The sequence below is a fragment of the Leguminivora glycinivorella genome, chromosome 25, assembly GCF_023078275.1.
Source record: "Leguminivora glycinivorella isolate SPB_JAAS2020 chromosome 25, LegGlyc_1.1, whole genome shotgun sequence".
Taxonomy (NCBI): Eukaryota; Metazoa; Arthropoda; class Insecta; order Lepidoptera; family Tortricidae; genus Leguminivora; species Leguminivora glycinivorella.
Window position 1 is genome coordinate 10,698,971 of NC_062995.1, and position 21,280 is coordinate 10,720,250.

The 21,280-nt window shown below is 39.6% G+C and overlaps 2 protein-coding genes across 3 annotated transcripts in view; one reads left to right on the forward strand and one right to left on the reverse strand.

Moving 5' to 3' along the window:
• Window positions 1-271: 271 nt before the first annotated feature.
• On the reverse strand, window positions 272-11,914 carry LOC125239136 (zinc finger protein 25-like). Its single transcript, XM_048146639.1, has 4 exons — window positions 11,715-11,914; window positions 9,607-9,717; window positions 7,140-7,292; window positions 272-1,308 (listed from the first exon to the last, which is right to left on the reverse strand). Exons 1-4 carry the CDS (start codon window positions 11,833-11,835, stop codon window positions 482-484), a joined length of 1,212 nt encoding a protein of 403 aa, XP_048002596.1. The 5' UTR covers window positions 11,836-11,914; the 3' UTR covers window positions 272-481.
• A 386-nt stretch (window positions 11,915-12,300) lies between these two features.
• The window catches only part of LOC125239117 (zinc finger protein 782-like), a 106,205-nt gene continuing 97,225 nt past the window's right edge, over window positions 12,301-21,280 (forward strand). For both annotated transcript variants that reach the window (XM_048146614.1, XM_048146612.1), the window contains exon 1: window positions 12,301-12,774. In XM_048146614.1, the coding sequence (XP_048002571.1) occupies window positions 12,453-12,774 (322 nt within the window). In that variant the 5' untranslated portion in view covers window positions 12,301-12,452. The remainder of the gene's footprint in view (window positions 12,775-21,280) is intronic.

Here is a 21,280-nt window from a genome sequence, read left to right on the forward strand (position 1 = left end):
GTATCTTGTTTTTTTTAATGCATGTTAAATATAAGATGTAATGTTTTGAAAAGAAGTGGCCCGCCGAGTTTCTTGCCGGTCCCATAGTGGATACCCTCCTCCAACTGAGGGGGGACTGAAATCTTCTCGAGGCTGAGGCGTAGGGTTAGAGCCGGCGTAGTTTTGTTTGACGTTCATAAGCGCATTGTAATATGCCTACTTGGAAAATAAATATTTCATTTCATTTCATTTCATTTCATTTCATTTCATTTCATTTCATTTCATTAAAGAACACAAATCAAAATACTTGTTAAAATAATTTGATTTGTTCCCATAGTTGCATATATTTATGTTAATTCAGAGGTTAGGTAAATTATTCAGCGACAGATATCTCTGTATTGCTATTAAAAGGTGGAATGCAACGCTCGTATCTGTATAAATAAATAAATATGTTGTCAAAGATCGTCCCAGTTAAATGTCTTATTCTTCCGAGAGATATACTTCAAGTGTGCTCATTGCCTGCACTTGTAGTTGCAGTGTTCGCAACAAAACGGGTTTTCCCCCGCGCGTGCGCCCTCAGATGCTTTTGTAGATCCCTGTTCATTTTACACTTGTACTCGCACTGATCGCAGTGAAAAGGTTTTTCACCTGTGTGTCTCATCTCGTGCGTCCGCAAGTTCGATTTTTGCACAAACTTATAATCGCAGTAGTTACAACTGTAGAGTGTCTTCCCTGTGTGTATCAACTCATGATTTCGTAGATCTTCTTTTTTCTTTCCTTTAAATTCGCACTTATTACACTCAAAACGCTTTTCACTAGAGTGTGCACTATATTCGTGACGTAAAAGACTTCGTTTAGTCCTGCACTTAATGTTACAGATTTTACACTGGAAGGGCATTTCACCGGTGTGTGTCATTTGGTGTGAGCGCAGCAGCCGATCCGTCGTGGCAGCATAGTCACAGTGCTTACATTTATATTTTTTCTCTCCTGTGTGTACCCAAGCATGTGATATCAAACCTGATTTAAACCTACACTTAAAGTCACAAAAGTTGCAATTATAGGGTCGCTCATCGGTATGCGTTCTCATATGAGTCCGCATGTACGCTTTGTGCGTGGCTCTGTAGTCACAGTGTTCGCATTGGAAAGGTTTTTCGCCAGTGTGTTTCCTCTCATGTGTAAGTATGGCTGATTTTTTGTGGTTTTTATAGTCACAAAAGCTGCATTTGTGTTCTGCTTGCGTTTGATGGCGATCTTCTTTTTCTGTGGCGAAGTTAAATCCTGGTAAGTGAGTGTGAATGTGATCCTCGGACTGGCTCGTTGTCACAGCAACTGAAGAAAAATAAATATTTTCATGTGCCAGGTCAGGTAATATGCAGTCGAAGAATATATGTAATAATATCTGGGTGACCGAGCTTCGCTCGGTTCTATTTTATTATATCACGTCTTTATATAAAAAAACTGTTATAAAAAAAATAAAAACAAAAACTTCATTTCTGGCCGGGATTCGAAACCCTGACACATTCGATCTGTCTGCGAACATTAGATCGACCTCATCGCTGAGCTATGCGCCGCTATATGGTCGTTAATTTCGCCGCCCGAGAATTTTCTCTTAACAATACAACTACTCCACACGAGATGGCGCTAAGGCTACGCTAGATCGATTTTTCACCCCCAGAAACCCCCACATAACAAATTTCAGCGAAATCGTTAGAGCGATTTCCGCGAACGTCTATATATATAAATAAATAAATGAATATACAAGAATTGCTGGTTTTTACTTGTTCGTAGTTCTAAAATAACAGTACTTGCTAGTACGGATTACAATTAACAGATGGCGGTATGTGCCTATTATTTCCGGATAATTCTAGAATGTTAGCACTTCTGTTTGAAGTATTGGATTTTAAAAATACTACTGAGATAACAGAATACGCAAGTTTTGTCACCCGCGAATCATAAGTTAGTCAATGTTTGTTGTTTCGTATCCTTGACCTGTGTCGCCATCTAGTTTGATAATAAATAGTACCTACATCGAGCGAAAGAATTCTCAGTCTTAACAATACAACTACTTCACACGAGATGGCGCGTTTCACCACAAAAATTGTCATTCAAAAAAATTGTGTAATTTTCTATTCGTGGTAAGTATTCTTTTCAGTAATATGAAATGACTTGAAAAAATTATTACACCTCGCCCGCGATTTATAAGTTACTCAATGTTTGTTGCTTCGTATACGGGGCCTTGACTTGTGTCGCTATCTAGTTTTTACAATAAATAGTACCTACATCGACCGAAAGAATTCTGTCTTAATAGTACAACTACTCCGCGCGAGATGGCGCGCGAAGAAAAACGCACGAAAACTCGAAAATTCGCGTTTTCCGGGACCTAAGGACAAGTTAGATCGATTTTTCATCCCCGAAAACCCCAACATAACAAATTTCAGCGAAATCGTTAGAGCGGTTTCCGAGATCGTCGATATATACAAATAAATAAATAAATAAATATACAAGAATTGCTCGTTTAAAAGTATAAGATAAAGTCGTACCAACATAAGTAGTTTTTTTTTATTTCTATGAAATAGGATAGTTTCCTATAGTTAAAATATTTTATGCAGTGCACGAAATAAAGCACCACATAATTACAAGAAAACTACGGACATTAGTTATGTTTAAACATAATTTTTATTTAATAAGTCAAAGAGAAAGATATAAAGTAAATGAATTGACCGTGACGTCACTCCTCAGTATTTCATAGTAATTCCATATTAGTAAATCATTTTGACAGTTCTTAAAAAGAAGCTGATTTGACTAGTAGGAAACTAGCCTATTAAGTATATCATTTACTTAACTATCGCGCTGACTCTATTTAAATGTCAAGTTATTTTATAAGGAACTATAAATAAATCAACAACTTTAAAATAAAATTAATACTACTTAATCAATTAGTGGCTAGTCTGTGGCTAAGAGTAAGCACATTTAAGCCCGCAACAGACAGTCTCCACACACTCTTATTTTTTAGAATTGTGAATTTTAAGACTGTCTGTCGCCGGCCTTATAATTATAAAAAACCGGCCAAGAGCGTGTCGGGCCATGCTCAGTGTAGGCTTCCGTATTTTTCTCAAAAACTACTGAACCTAACAAGTTCAAAATAATTTTCCTAGAAAAATCTACTTTTGTGATTTTTTTTTCATATTTTTGAAACATATGGTTCAAAAGTTAGAGGGGGGGGCACACTTTTTTTCCTTTAGGAGCGATTATTTCCACAAATATTAATATTATCAAAAAACGGGTTTAGTAAACCCTTATTCATTTTTAAATACCTATCCAACAATCTAAATATATAAAAGAAGAAGCTGACTGACTGACTGACTGACTGACATATCAACGCACAGCCGAAACCGCTGGTCCTAGAGCTTTCAAATTTGGCACGTAGGTTCCTTATATAGTGTAGAGGAGCACTAAGAAAGGATTTTCCAAAATTCACCTTCTAAGGGGGTCAAATGGGGGTTCAAAGTTTGTATGGGGAAACAAGATTAGTTTGACTATTTTATTCGAAACTTCACAGGAAGATTCCTTAAGACATATGACTGAATACGTGTATCAGGTTTTTTGAAAATTTAACCCCTAAAAGGGTGAAAAGAGGTGATAAAGACAAAATATCAATATGGGTATCGTTTTTATGGTTTATCGGGTCGCTGATCATGATAAATACAACGTTTTTAAAATATAACGAGGCGGAAGTGAAATACCTTCTCCCCTGTTGTGGTGCAATGGGGTTTAAATATCAAAAAAATATATAAAAGAAGATATTGACTGACTGACTGACATATCAACGCACAGCCGAAACCGCTGGACCTAGAGATGTCAAATTTAGCACGTAGGTTCCGTATATAGTGTAGAGGAGCACTAAGAAAGGATTTTTCAAAATTCGCCTCCTAAGGGGGTCAAATGGGGATTCAAAGTTTGTATGGGGAAACAAGATTAGTTTGACTATTTTATTCGAAACTTCACAGGAAGATTCCTTAAGACATATGACTAAAGACGTGTTTCAGGTTTTTTGAAAATTTAACCCCTAAAAGGGTGAAAAGGGGGTGATAAAGTAAAAAAAAACAATATGGGTATCGTTTTTATGACTAATCGGGTCGCTGATCACGATAAATACAACGCTTTTAAAATCTAACGAGGCGGAAGTGAAATACTTTCTCCCCTGTTGTAGTGCAATGGGGTTTAAATATCAAAAAATATATAAAAGAAGAAACTGACTGACTGACTAACTGACATATCAACACACAGCCGAAATCGCTGGTCCTAGAGATTTCAAATTTGGCACATAGGTTCCTTATATGGCGTAGAGGAGCACTAAGAAAGGATTTTTCAAAATTCTCCTTTTAAAAGGGTGAAATGGGGGGTTCAAAGTTTGTATGGGGAAACAAGATTAGTTTGACTATTTTATTCGAAACTTCACAGGAGGATTCCTAAAGACATATGACTAAATACATGTTTCAGGTTTTTTGAAAATTTGACCCCTAAAGGGGCGCACATAGGGGTATTTGACTAAAAAAGCTGGCAAAAATTATTTATATACATTTTTATAAGTAGTTCCATTGTGTCAATCCAAATATGCTATTTTAATTTATTTTTATTTTTTCTTATTTGTATCGAGTAATGGCCAGGTTTTTTAGTGAAATACCCCTATGTGGGGCGCAAAGGGGGTAAAGTTAAAAACACAATATGGGTATCGTTTTTTATGGTTTATCGGGTCGCTGATCACGATAAATACAACGATTTTAAAATCTAATGAGGTGCAAAAGAAATTTTCTCCCCTGTTGTTGTGCAATGGGGTTAAAATATCCAAAATAGCCATAAGTATAGGTTTAGTTTTTATCTTTACTTCTGGTTCAAGAGATTTCAAATTGACATGGAAGTTCCTTAGAGGAGCACTAAGAAAGGATTTTTCAAAGTTCACCTCCTAGCATGATAATTTGACAGGGGCAAGGACAGGGACAGGGACAGGGACAGGGACAGGGACAGGGACAGGGACAGGGACAGGGACAGGGACAGGGACAGGGACAGGGACAGGGACAGGGACAGGGACAGGAACGGGATAGGGTTAGGGATAGGGATAGGGAAGGGATGGGGATGGGGATAGGGAAGGGATAGGGAAGGGATAGGGATAGAGATAGGGATAGGGATAGGGATAGGGATTGGGATAGGGATAGGGATAGGGATAGGGACAGGGATAGGGACAGCGACAGCGACAGCGACAGCGACAGCGACAGCGACAGCGATAGCGATAGGGATAGGGGTGGGGGTGGGGATGGGGATGGGGATGGGGATGGGGCTAGAGATAGGGATAGATAGGGATAGGGATAGGAATAGGGGACGGGGACGGGGATAGGGATAGGGGAGGGACGGGGACAGGGACGGGACGGGGACGGGGACGGGGACGGGGACGGGGACAAGGATAGAGATAGGGACGGGGATACGAATAGGGATTGGGGTCGGAATAATCGGTCGGCAATCGATATCTAGGCAATGTAAAATGCAGGCGGCTCAGTGGGAAGGGATTAAGTAGGCATTGGCGAGTATCCTGCATCCGTAATAACTATTACATTCAATGTGCTGTAAGAAGATCGTTGTTTGCTTGCCTTTTATATGTTTACGTTTGCAGTAAGTATAAGCAAAATGGAAAGAATTGTAAGCGATAATGCAAGGAAGTACTTTTTACCCTACCGACCATAGCGTCGAAATACTGGCTATGTGGGTTGTATGAAGTTTCCCCAGTATAAATATTTATATAGGTAAAATACATACATATTCGTACCTACTACCTAAGCTGTGGTCGCTGTGTAACAATTCTACAATCATTGCAAGAATTTCATTTAAAACAATAGTAATATGTGTAAGGTACAGTCAGCCAAAAAAGTGGTTTATCACCTTTCAATCAATAGAGTCGAAAAGTGGTAAACCACTTTCTTGGCTGACCGTACAGCAAATAGATCAGTTACAATGCCCCCCCAGTCGAGAATTGCCCCGCTTTACCTTAATCAAAATAATCGCGGACAGATGTACCTACAAAGAAACCTACGGATCCAAATGAAAATCTTATTTTTTGTAAACGTTTCAATAAGAATACTTTTATTACGCGGGCGAAGCCGCGGGTAAAAGCTAGTATATCATAAGTGGGGGGTGGAATGAAAAAAAAAAATCAGTCCCCACTTTACATGTAGGGGGGGGTACCCTAACATAACATTTTTTTCCACTTTTTATTTTACCACTTTGTCGGCGTGATTGATATACATATTGGTAACAAATTTCAGCTTTCTAGTGCTAATGGTCATGGGACGGACGGACGGACGGACAGACAGACATGGCGAAACTATAAGGGTTCCAAGTTGACTACGGAACCCTAAAAAAGGCGAGTACGGCGGCGGCGAAAGTACCCGATTTGTACAGGTAACTTTCCCCCTACCCTCTACAATTCGGGTAAATTACCGAGAACAGCACATCGCTAATTATAAATGGGAAAGTGTATGTCTGTTTGTATGGGCTTTTTCTGTCTCGGTATTATTTATTTATTTATTTAATCAAAAATTAACACAGCACTACAGTTTACACTCAGGTACTGTGAAACAACAAAATACAAAGACACAAACGATAAATAATACAAAAACATTAGATTTGGGCGACGACGTAACAGCGTAGCTCCGTTGCGTCACAGTATAATAAAGAGTACTATCGTACAGTATGGCCACTCCCGCTCCCCGCTAAAAGTGCCACCCACCCCCTCTCGGTTAGCTCCCAGTTACCTCCTGTCAAAAACGCGAACAGTCGACCTGTCATATGTCACCCATACAAGCATGGTACGCGTTCACCTACACGAGCTTAGACTGTGTGCTAGGAACGCGCCTCTTTCATATATTTGATCGCCAGTGTCCGAGGTGTGGTTGCGTCATCTATGTGTAGGTTTCGGTAGGTTGCAGTAGTAGTAGTAGTAACTCTTTATTGCACAAAAACACATTAAAAAATAGCATACATTGAGATGTGAAGTACAAAGGCGAACTTATCTCTTTGAGGGGATCTCCTCCAGTTAACCCCGGAACCGCCGAAATACCACACCCTTCGGCCAGAAGTGTGCGCTCGCGACGTCCTTGGTTAAAACTGACCTTCGTACGGTGACACGGAGCGATGACACTCCGACGCCGGCGCGAGCTCGATCTCAATCTCGTGCTTGAGGTACACGCCAGCCTGCATTCCCGCCTCGCTGCTCGGCCGCGAAGGTTTCACGCGGACCGTTTCTGGCTCCTCTTTAATCGGCACTGCAAATTAATCCATTTTATATTTGACAACCGTCTGTCCTTGTCGGTAAATGACTGCAAAAAGTCACAAAATTTCAGGGTATTAAACATCATCATCCTCTAGGCTTAGAATAAATTTAAAAGTGGCAAATGTCTGCCTTGGGGCCTTTGGGTGAGACCTGAACAGACATTCCCGACGACCGGTCTGGCGCAGTCGGTAGTGACCCTGCCTGCTACGCCACGGTCCCGGGTTCGAATCCCGGTAAGGGCATTTATTTGTGTGATGAGCACAGATATTTGTTCCTGAGTCATGGATGTTTTTTATGTATATAAGTATTTACATATTATATATATCGTTGTCTGAGTACCCACAACACAAGCCTTCTTGAGCTTACCGTGGGCCTCAATCAATCTGTGTAAGAATGTCTAATAACATTTAATTATTTATTTATTTTCCACTTTTAAATTTATTCTAAGCCTAGTGCCATCGATTGCAGACGTTTCTGATCAGAAGTTAAAATTTAGCATGGTTAGCGCATCGTAACTGGTGAATTTCCAATATGACTTGGAACTCCGGTTGCCGTTTAGGAAGTTTAACACTCTTACGGTAGATGTCGCTACGGGTCCCATTGACCTTAGTAGTGGAAAATTTCGCTGGCTTGGTTGAAGTCTTGGTGGCTCAGTTGGCAGAGCGCTGGAGTATCAATCCAGATGCCGTGAGTTCAAGTCTCACCCAAGGCAGACATTTTCCACTTTTAAATTTATTCTAGGAGAGGAGGAAATCCAAATACGTATCCAAAACTCCTTGCGGTGCAGTGCAGCCCTTCATAAAGTGTTAGTGTCCAGGCTTCTCAGCAAACATACTAAGCTACGGATATATAAAACCGTCATACGGCCTATCCTTATGTATGGCTGTGAGGCCTGGTCACTAACACTGAAAGAAGAAAGTCAGCTCCTGGTAGCGGAGAGAAAGATTTTTCGCAAGATCCTGGGACCTATTCAGAGAGACGATGGCACCTGGAGGGTCCGGAAAAATGCTGAGATCGAGGAGTTAGTGGCCGAACCCAATATCATCGGCGAAACGAAAGCCCACAGACTTCGCTGGTTCGGTCACTTACTCAGAATGGGAGACGATCGGGCTGTCAAGAGAGCGTTCTTGGGTCGACCGGCTGGTGGCCGCCCGGCGGGTCGACCCAGGTACCGCTGGGAGGACAGTGTGGTGGAGGATCTGCGTCGGCTTCAAGTCAGAGACTGGCAAGAGGCTGCGCAGGATCGGGACAGGTGGCGATCTCTCGTTTCGGAGGCCAAGATTCACTTTGGATCACTGAGCCACAATAGTTAGTTAGTTTAAATTTATTCTAAGCCTAGTGGCATCGATTGCAGACGTTCCTGCTAATCAGAAGTTAAAATCATCATCCTCCTTGCATTATCCCGGGCTCCCGGCATCTGCCACGGCTCATGGGAGCCTGGGGTCCGCTTTGGCAACTAATCCCAAGATTTGACATAAGCACTAGTTTTACGAAAGCGACTGGCATCTGACCTTCCAACCCGGAGGGTAACTAGGCCTTGTTGGAATCAGTCCGGTTTCCTCACGATGTTTTCCTTCACCGAAAAGCAACTTCAGGATATTAAACGCGCGTGAAAAACGTCTCAAGTTGCATGCCTCTATAGGCTATGACGCCTGCTTACCATCAGGCGAGCCGTACACTCGTTTGTCACTGACGTAGTCTATTTTGCTACGGTAGATAAGGGGAGGGGTAGGTTTGGACTTTGGGTAGTTACTGAACCAAACACTAAGCACGGCCCGACATGCTCTTGGTTTCCTGATTAATACGCGAATTTCGATTATGACAACATTTTTTGCAAAATTGCATGTCTAATCGCTGTTTTATAAATTCTTGTTCTCGTTCGGACCTTAGTGACAGTTATTACAGGTGATCTGGTGTTCCAGCCCCTCTCGCTTGTGGACTCGCGCGCGACAAGGCAAGTTGTGCTAAAGGGTCTGATCATAGATTCGAGTGTTGGTGGTCTTACTTTGATGTTTGACAACCGGTCTGGCTCAGTCGGTAGTGACCCTCCTGCTAAGCCGCGGTCCTGGGTTCGAATCCCGGACATCCCGGTACGGGCATTTATTTATCTGATGAGCACAGATATTTGTTCCTGAGTCATGGATGTTTTTTATGTTTATAAGTATGTATTTATCTGTTTAAGTATGTATATCGTCGCTTAGCACCCATAGTACAAGCTTTGCTTAGTTTGGGGCTAAGTTGATCTGTGCAAGATGTCCCCAATATTTATTATTATTATTTATGTAAAATGGCTATTGCTATGTTACCTTCAGTCCAAGGTTCTATCCAGTGCTCTGTCTCATTTCCACGTGTTGATGTCTCTTTCACCCCCTCCCTTTCATCTCCCCCCTCCACCTCGACCTCAACCTTCACAGACACTGCCAACAAATCACAATATGTTATAGATGTTAAACTTTTGTGAGACTTCAAAGTTCAAACATATAAATATGGGTGAATCAACTTATTAACCAACTCAAATCAGTCCACAGATTTTAAACTTTGTTGTAGAACCTTTAAATAATGAATTTTATCACTTTATACAATAGAATACAAAACAAATGCACTTAATTGCACGACCTCAGAAATGTACATAGTAACACACACACATTACAATAAATTTTATTACAGAGGTAAACAACAGGCGGCCTTATCGCTAAACAGCGATCTCTTCCAGGCAACCTTTGGGTAGTGGAAAAATGGTATTCATAACTTTAACTAATTAGGAGGTGCAAAAAAATAACTAAATTAAGAGTAATTAATGGTAGCTAAAAAGCATATATCTACATAATACATATAATACCTATACATACATATAAATACATACTGCTTACATATTATATACCTACATACATATATAATAATACATACAATATTTCGTGCCAAACGTGTAAGTGAAGAATTTACAGAGACACTAATGAAGGGACAGATAATAGTCTTTCAGATGGGATTTAAAAGTAGCAAGGGATTGAGTAACTTTATGTTGTATGTTAAAACCACAGAGAACCTCCTATAGAGTGCCAATATTGTAAATTTTGTGCGTGCTACAAATCACCAGTGCTTGGGGCGCGAGGAGCGGGAGGGGAATGTGTTTAGCGCGCTGCGATTGGTCGTTTCAAGGACGGCAGGCAGTCGCGCCAGATGAAAAGGGAGTTGCGTAAGTAGCCAGTGTAAGTTGACCTATGCCGGCTCTGAATAAATTATAAATATGACTTATTTGTGGAATATAATACCGTCCATTTTTAAATTTGAACTTCTTGTTACCTTTCCACACCATTTCACACTACAGGTGGACATCTTTAAGGCATCAAAATACCCTTTTTTAATTTTTTTATTGCGAAAAATACGAGCTGCTTTCGGGTCGGTTACTTGGTCGCTACTGATCGGGCACAGCAAGCGCCCGCGCTTATATCATGGCAAATACAAGTAAGGCTGGTGACCGCGAGTCGTCTTGTAATGGATGTCTATAGGGGTTGGTCTGTGGTTAAAACATAACCCTAACTGTTATACCCAATAAACGGAAACCTTGTTCATTATTCGTTTGATTTCTTGGTATCTTCACACCACACTCAAAAGCATCAGTTAAAAAGTTGATCTGGCCCATATAAGGATGGATGTGAAGTGACTTCGCCGTGGTCTCTATACAAGACTGAGTCCCGTTTGAGTTTAAATTAGACATGGGCCGAATGTTCGGTAAATATTCAGCATATTCTGCAAGTTTTTCAATGCAATGGATGGATTGTGTGAAAGAGGATATGAGAAAGAAAGATGTGAGTGTTGAGATGACGAAAGATAGGGGAGAATAGAAGAGGAAGACATGTTGTACCGACCTCAGATAATGTGGGATAAGGGTAGGAGGAAGAAGAGTTCAGTTATAATGCAGAATATTTACCAAATGAACAAAGTAAATAAATAGCGTAAGTTGTTTGGTAATTCATCGGATAATGACATCCTATTTCAGCATTCTAAGGACCAAAGGGAGTTAAAAATGCGTTAAATATAAGTACCTACAATAGTTAAAATGACAGACGGACAGACAGACGGACAGAGTCGCACCATAAGGGTTCCTGTTGTACCTTTTTGGTACGGAACCCTAAAAAGTAAAAATAACGTAGCTAAAGAAACAAAAACCAAAATTTTCTTAAACACTTAACTATAGGAACATTAAGAGCCTTAGTTAGTACTCATTACAAATCATTGAAAAGTTTTTAACTCTAAGCCAGGATTTAAAATATGGTGGAAGAGTGGAACCGAATATTCGGCCGAATGTACGGTTCAGTAACAGCTGAACCGAATGTTCGGCCGAATATTCGTATTCGGCAAATCTCTAGTTTAAATTATATGTAAAAATCTTGAAAGTAATCAGTGTAAGCCTCACTATGTTCGGTGAACAGTAGTTGGCAAGGCGCCACCTCCATTTGATCAGCATCGTCCTCCCGCGGCGGCGAAGCCGGCTCAGTCTTGACCTCTAGCTTTATCCCCGCCGAGTTCGAACACATGATGGCGGAAATACGCTGTGCCGCCAAATCCAGAAAGCAAAACAAGTGCAAAAATCATCAATAAACAAAGCGCCAGTGATTAGGAGCCATTCAGAGCATAGAGAGGCACATCAAGAGTCTGTCAAAGTCAAAAGTGTCATTGTCAAACTGACAAGTAATGGCTTCTACAAAGGTGGGTAAAGAAATCGATTCCTCAAATTCAAGTTTGAATTGATTGATTTTTCATTTCGTCTGTGCTTGTCCTCAGTGTTTAAAAAATTATATTTGAACTCTATATACCCAAGATATATACCCAAAGATAACACAATTTCTTCGTTTCCCGACTCTACTTTATGTTTTATGTATTTGGATATTTGAATTATTGAATTTGAACGCACGCCATTGCTTTCACGAAACTCGACATTGGCTATGGGCAACACCGACCATAAAAAAAACGTGCTTTTGTTTTTAGCACGGAAGTATAACTAAAGCTTTTAGACAGCGGAATTTTATTTTGCTTCGAATTGAAATTAGCATTACTCTATTTTACACGGATTTGAAACAGAATCATACTTATTTGATCAAAGGTACTTCTATCCACTTGATGTTCACGTCAATGCTGCCAATTAGTGTTTACGATGGAGTCGCCGGCATTACAGGGCACAGAAAATGATTGCGTGAAGGCCGAGCCTTGTGAGGATGCGTGTATGACGGATTTACCGACGGTCGCGGTGTCTGTGAAAGTGGAGCATTTGCTGGACGATGTGCGCGTCAAGGACGAACCTAGACCCGATGGTGTGTGTATAAATAGTGAGCAATCGAGCTCAGAAGTGAGTGTAAAAGAGGAGTCAGCCAGCGTGCGCGCGGCGGCGGAGCTGTACGACGGACACGCGGTGAAGGATGAGCTCGTGCTCGGCCCCGAGCTAGTGGAGCTCGGCGCCGTGCGAGGCGCATCAGCGGGTATGTTGTCTGTCTTTTTTTTAACACCTTTGCAATCAAGAACCCACCTGGTAGGCATTCGTGAACTTACTGGTCGGGTTTTTGCCATACAAGCAGGCGGTTATAGATGTCAACGATTTACTAAAAAAAAAATTCAAAAAATGTATCAGAAAATAGGCCACATATCACATAGCATATCATATACCACATATCGTAGGCCTTTTACATGTCACATACATAACATAATATTTATATTTAAATTACAATTGATACAATACTAATTTTACCTAATGTATAACCCTACTAGACATAGTTTGTAATTTTTTGTCTAGTAGTGAGTGTTAAAACATTTTAATATCCACCTTTTGTAAGACCTCAATATTAATGGTAATGTAAAGTATATACTCTGCGTAAGCTTTTTTTTCGCCAGGTGGCGCTTCTACCGCCAACATCAAAATGTTACACCGCGTATTTATATTTCGATACGAGAAAAAGTTATAGTTTTTCGGCCAAAATTTCGATCGTCAAGGTTGTGTAAAGACTTACTCTCTGTGCAGAAGTGTTATTATAGTTCTTCCCGGAGTATATGTGACGAAAACTCTACAAAACCCCTATCGGCCCTATCATACGAGGACAAAACTTTTGTGACGTTTTGTGTATTTATGTGCAAGTTTCTCACTTCGGACTACGTAGACTTGTTAAGTGAAGTGTTAGTGTCGTTAAATATTCTGCTAATACTGTACATAACTTCGAGTGCACGTAATTTAATCCAAAATAAACAAATTATTCTCGTCCTACCGCTACTTAATAACGGGGTTTATTTCAGCGCCATCTATCGTCAAACGCCAGAATTATATAGCCCATTGGTTTACAAATCGATATTGCGCAAAAACACATCGGTTTCTGTAGCGATCGCCGCAATCTAACAACGCTACACATTGCCGAGAGAGGGCGTTTACGACTACTCAAATTATTATATCAGTTGCAGGACTAACATTATATGAAAATATGCGGTGCGGGTGCTGCGATCTCAGCCTGAACCCTAAAGGGAAAGCGAACGGCGAGGGTGAGGCCCTCTGCTGTTCAAAATGCCCCAAAAATACCACACACACTGCATGAAGCTGACTCGAGACGAACAAAAGTTAGTTAGGACTAATAAATACTTATGCCCTAGCTGTAAGGCCAGCAAAAATGTTGCCAAGAATGATGAGACACCTATTCGCTCAACGAAGCAGACCGAGTTGGACCCCAAAGAAGATTCGGAGACTGATGACGCAGATCACCTGCGCTCGGCCCAGGACCGGACATCGATGGAAGTGCCCAGCGAGGTACCACCTTCGTTCACAAAAGCTCTCCATGATTTGCAGCACGTTTTCGAGGAAATGAAAAAGGAAATGGGCGAGTTTACCACCTCACTCAACAGTACAACAGCGGATATCACAGAGTTCCGTAATGACATCTTACAAATGAAAAGCCAACTTGCAGAGCTCAATGCATGCAAAGCCGAGGTGAAGAGCCTGCGCGCGGAAGTTGCCGAACTTCGTCAACAACTCGACGCTAAAGAACAGCGCAGCCTACTCAAAAATGTAGAAATCACTGGGGTGACTGAAAACAATGGGGAAAACCTGCAACAAATGGTGAATACAATTTGTGTGAAACTAGGTGTCGAGCTTGACCCGCGGGATGTGGACGACGTGCGGCGAGTGGGCCAGCGCGGCAATGGCGGCGCGAGCAGCGGTCCTGCTGAGCGACCGCGACCTATTGTGCTGACATTAACCCGGCGAGCGCCGCGTGAAAAAATCCTGCGTGCAGCGAAAGTGCGCCGCGGCCTGACCACAGATATGCTGGACATTCCAGGAAACTCCCGCCGCGTATATATAAACGAACACTTGACCAAGACAAATAGGATCTTATTTAGCAAAGCAAGAGCTGCTGGATCGGAACTTAATTACAAATTCGTATGGACTTCAAACGGCAGCATTTACATGCGGCGTTCCGAGAGCAGCTCAGTAGTACGAATCACAGCCGAATCAACACTGGAAAAGCTTAGTAATGGAAAGGTTTCCAAAAACCATTCAGAGCCGTTTCAAAGTAGTGTTAATTAGTAGCGGCCTTACAACTCTGTTTAACTCGCTGGTAGCTTGTTACGTAAAAACATTGACTATACTGTTTTGTTTTCTAGTTTTTTATGTTAATGCATGCATATTTTCCTTTCAATTGTCACTTTATGGAGGTCATAAATACCAGTCTCTTGCAAAATATTATATACTGTGTGAACGATGTATACCCTACTGTATTAAAAAAATTAAGCGGTTCTCTGTGCATGATAAAATACTGCTTCTAACAAAATTTAATGAAGCCATATGTAAAGATTTTAAAATCAAATATGTATCACTATATATTTACTGTCACAAATTACAATCAAAATACTATATACTGTGTGAACGATGTATAGCTTACTATATTAAAAAAAATAAGTTGTTCTCAGCGCATAGTAAAATACTGTTTCTAACTAAGATTATTGAAGCCAAATTTAAAGCTTTTAAAATCAAATATGTAGCACTATATATTTATTACAACAAATTACAATCAAATGCTTTTAATGACTGTAGTAACATAAACAAACAAACACAAAGCAATGAGGTTTTTATTGAGCTAATGTCGTATTATAAACTTTTACATAATGCTGTATGTATGTATGTATGTATAAGCTTTATTGTACATAAAGGAAACAAAAGAGACACAGTTACCATTAATTCAAGTGCTCCTTATCATAAGTGTCATAACTATAAGATATGCCTTAAAAATACTCAATTTATAAATAGTATGTTTAATTATGTTATTACGTATAACCAAACTCGGTTAATTAATAACAAATATCAATTCAAGTGTAATATGGATATCACATTTAAAAAGTATATATTGCTATCGAAATTGTTTTTTTGTAAAATTATGTCATTAATAAGCTATTTTAAATTTTCAAAAATGGTTATTACATTAGAATACCGGTCCCAAATCAACTTAAATACAATATTCATCCAGCTTAAACATCATACACTTAACATCTTCGTACATAAAAATTGCAACGTTAAACACTCACTCACCACCCGCCGCCACTCAGCATCCATGACCCTGATAATCACTGTACCTTTAATTTTAAATATCATCATGGTAATTACGTTAACACTAATCATCTTATCAAAATAGGTCGGAAAAAAGGACACCATTTAACTTTAGCATTATTAAATATTCGTTCATTAAATACAAGACGCGATGAGTTACTCATTATCATGGATAGATATAAACCTGACATAATGGCGTTAAACGAGACGTGGTTACGTCCCGGGGAAGCGAAGTTTACTTCAGCAATTCCTGGATACACTTTGAAAAGTAACCCACGTCCCGGAGGTCAAAAGGGGGGAGGAGTCGGTTTCTATGTTCGTAAAGGAATTAAAGCACGTATAAAGCAGCACCCACCGTCTTCACTCGAGCAAATGTGGTTAGAAGTACAAATTCGTGCAATGGGCCGTTTCGCCGTAGGCACTGCGTACAGACCAGAATCCATATCAGTTGATAGCGCCATAGATGCACTTAGTGAATCTCTAGATACTTTTGGAGGATGCAAAGGCACCTTTTTACTGACAGATTTCAATGTAAACTTAATGATAGACAGACCAAGTAATAGAAAACTTGAAACATTCTTGACTCAAAGAAACCTTACACAGTTAGTAAAAGAGCCCACAAGGATTACAAGTGACAGTCAATCGCTATTAGATCTTTTTATAACAGATAGTCCTAACTTATGCAAAAGGATATGTGTACAAAATGACCACAATATTAGTGACCACGCACTAATAGTTGCAGAATTAAATATAACAAAACCGAAACAGTTGCCACAGTATTCCTACACGCGTTTCCTGAAAAATATAAATCTGGACGTATTTGAAACGGATTTGAGCTGCATTCCATGGGAGCAAATAAGAGATCTTGTTGACGTAAACGATAAGGTAGAAAAATTCAATGAATTTATTTTATATCTATTTAATCTACACTCACCAGTGCGTCGTATCAAAATAAATAATCAGTCGTATCCGTGGATTACAGACAACATAAAAACGATGATGAATCTTAGGGACGATGCTCTAGCCAGAGCCCGTAAGACCAAGGTAGAGTCTCACCGAGAGTATTATAAAAACCTACGAAACTACACGCATGGAGCACTCGAAAGAGAAAAAACTGCTTATTTTACTTATTTCGTAAATAAAAACAAGAGTCACCCGTTACAAATGTGGAAACACCTTAAATCATCATCTATATTGGGAGATAATGACAAGCCTAGAATTCCACATCATCTGAACAACGCTGAAGAAATAAATGACTTCTTCCTAAAGCTTCCGGGAAATGCACATAGTACCAGTGATGCAATACACCTCTACGCGGGAAAAAATATCACAGACCACAGATTTCAAATAAAGGAATGCACAGAAAAGCAGGTATCCCAAATCATATCATCAATTGACACAAAAGCGAGTGGTTATGATGGTATTTCAATTGACATGATACGTCTCACATTAAGCGCCACCCTGTCAATAATAACGCACATTATCAACGCGTCTATTCAATCAAACACATTCCCAAATAGCTGGAAAATCGCTAAAGTGAGACCTATCCCTAAATCTGATCAGGCGGAGGATTACAAGGACCTTCGACCCATAAGCATTCTTCCTTTGCTTTCAAAGATACTGGAGAGGGTCGTATGTTCGCAGCTTACTAACTATTTAGAAGAACATAAATTACTTCCACCTTCACAATCGGGTTTCCGGAGTAAACATGGTACCGCCACTGCATTAGCGAAGGTCACAAACGATATCATCGCAGCTTCAGATCAAGGAAATGGAACCATACTCATCCTGTTAGATTTCTCCCGCGCTTTCGACTGCATAAACCATACACTACTATTGGCAAAACTAGCTTACTATGGAGTATCTGAAAATGCATGCAAATGGTTTCAGTCATTTCTCAATGGCAGGCAGCAGTATGTAGAGATACAAACGGAACAGGGTGACCTGGTCAAGTCCAGCCGCAAATATCTTAACAGAGGAACACCTCAAGGATCTATTCTGAGTCCGTTGCTGTTCATTGTATATACTGCAGATTTAGTTAAACAATTGAAATACTGCAATGCTCACTTATACGCTGACGACACACAAATATATCACTCTTTTGCAGTGAAAGATATAAGTCTGGCACTGGAAAAGATAAATGAAGACTTGAGCATAGTACGTGACTGGTCAGTTAAAAATAGCTTGGCTTTAAATCCATCAAAATCACAGTATATCATAATGGGAACCAAAAAACAACGTGAAAATATCCTTGCACAAAACCCCGGCATTTACATAGGATCAGAGCCAGTTACACGTGTGGAAAGAGCGAAAAATCTTGGCCTTATCCTTGACGGCGAAATGCGATATATGGAGCATGTGAATGCAAAAATCAGGAACTCCTTCTATAGACTTAAATCTTTGTATAGTATTAGGAAGTATTTAACTGAGAAAGTAAGAGAAACTCTCACCGAATCTCTAGTTCTATCGCAATTAAATTACTGTGACATTGTATACGGTCCTAGGCTCCTAGAAAAACGAAAAAATCCATTCAACGAGTCCAAAATGCATGTATTCGTTTTTGCTATAACATACCAAAGAGAGCCCACATCTCGCCTTACCTCAACAGCAAAAGTATACTGAACATGGCAAGTCGAAGGCACCTGCACCTTGCTGCTACAGTCCGAAAAGTTATAGAGACAGAGACACCACGTTACCTATTTGATGAACTAAAATGGATTAAAGATACACACAATAGACCGCTGAGAATACACAGAAAGCTTGAGCTGGTAATTCCAAAACACAAGTCAACGTCTTTCAGAGGGAGCTTTAAGTTCGCTGCAACAAAAATTTGGAACGACTTACCGCCACCACTAAAACAGCCGATGCATTTCCTGAAATTTAAAAAACTAACCAAAACCTACCTTCTTCAAATACAAAAAAATAAATAAATCAATTAAGCATATAACTACATGAACAAATTTACATATAGAAAGTAAGGTAAAACAAACCACAAAATATAGCTTAAATCCACAATACAATACAATAAATTACAAAAGCATTTAATTATTACAAAACAATATATAATTGTCGTCTATTATATTATATTTATACAAACACCACCCACCCCCCCACACACACACACACACACACACACACACACACACACACACACACACACACACACACACACACACACACACACACACACACACACACACACACACACACACACACACACACACACACACACACACACACACACGCGCGCGCGCACGCGCACGCACGCACGTACAAACACACACAGACACACACACACACACACACACACACACACACACACACACACACACACACACACACACACACACACACTCACACACACACACACACACATGCACGCACACACAATTGCGCGAACCGCCCCTCACAACGATTTTTTTTTTTCTTCTGCAACTCTAGATTTGGAATACAATAGAATAGAAAATATTTATTTGGCATACATTATAAATAAAACTCGTAAGTATTGTTACTAATGATGTTCACCCTGGCAACGGAATAAGGATCAGTCTGAAAATCAACGCTGGGTATTATAACCTAGCGCATGTTGAGACCTGAATCCTTTTACCAAGCACGAAAAAAAAAATGTACTTAGCTCTTATTTTGCTTAGCTTAAGTGAATTAGCATATTACTTTTTTATTCCATTGCTGTACTCTTTTTGTGTTATGGTAATAAACGTATTTTTATTTTATTTTTTTATTTTAAGTCCCACCATAGTTAGTTTTCCCATTTTGAATTTGAACCTTGTTCTATAAGTAACTTAGTAAGATTTTTGTTTGTTTCAAAAATCAATGTAACAATAGAAATTCTACTTTATTTGGTTCAGGACCAGTTCATATTAGTTAGCAACAACTCAGTATGTTGGGCCTTACGAGGCTATAAGGGTCGGCTCAACCGGAATGGCAGCGCCCAACAGCGGCGAGCAGTGAGTGGCAGCAGCCGAGGTAATTTTAAACTTTATCCATATATACGGGCATCCGCTTGACCTGTTTGAGTGATACTGGTCTTTTTAAATATAAAGATAAAGTTTAAAATTATTTCACACTAAAAGTGCTCGCTGCGTCGCCGCCATTCCTGTGTGAACCGACCCTAACAGGACAAGTTTCAGTTTCAGGACACTAGGTTAGTTGGTGGTGGGCAAACTTTTGTCACTGGGGTACAAAATATGGAACAAATTTAGAAGCAGGCCAGGTTTACACTAAAAATTCATTTTTACTACAGTGCTGGCCATATCAAACACTATTTGGAAGGACCAGTGCGCAGTGGTGGGCCGGATACAGTCCTTTTTCAGGCCGTACTTTGCCCACCACAATTTTATTTATTATTTATTTATTACAGCTTTATTTATTCAGTGATTTACTAAATGTTGTATTTCTTTGTTTTGCTGATCCCTTATTGGGTAAAAGCCTCCTGAAGTCCATTTGATTGTTCTCTATTCAGAGCTTTTTATCCAATTTTTTCGTGATGTTTTGACTATATCAGCCATACTCAAAGTGTGCTCCGCGGAGCCCTAGGGCTCCGCAAAACCTCTCTGGAGGCTCCGTGTGAATTTTAGTTGACTGATTTGCGACTTCAACTCTCTTCAATAAAACCAGAGATTCACCAATTGTAAAAATAAAAATGGTTACATGTAATACCTTACATCTAGTGATTACATTTTACTATTATGATTAAGATTAAGGGTTCCATCAGATATTTTGGTTTCCAAAAGGGTTCCAGGGGAGAATAAGTTAGTGAACCGCTGGACTATATCATCTGACCAGTGTTAGGTTTCTTCTTGAGTCGTTTTCTTGGTGGTCCTGTCCATTCAGTCACAATTTTTGTCCACCTTTTGTCCGTACATCTTGACACATGTCCTGCCCATTTCCATTTTAGATGCAATGTTTGTTTTAGGGCAGGGTTCGAGGATATATATCAATGGATATATATCAAGATAAGATATATATCTGATATATATCGGATATATATCCAGCTGGGTTCGACGATATATATCAATGGATATAAATATCCGATATAATATCACTTTTTTATAATTATTGCAATACAAAAATGGTAAAAAAAAATGTAACATTGTTAAAAATATAATTTTTATGTGTTTGTTACTCTTTTTCTACTAAATGTTATGTTTTTTAGTAGATTTTCCTTATCTAAAGTAGTATTCATAAATAATGCAACAAAATAATAATATGCCTTCCAATCAGAATGGATATATATCAAAGTTGATATATATCCGATATATATCATAAATATCCGATATTTTGATATTTATTATAAATATTGGATATTTTCGAACCCTGTTTTAGGGCAACCACAAGTTTGGTTCTTTTCCTGATCTCTTTATTTAACTATATTAGACCTAAAGAAC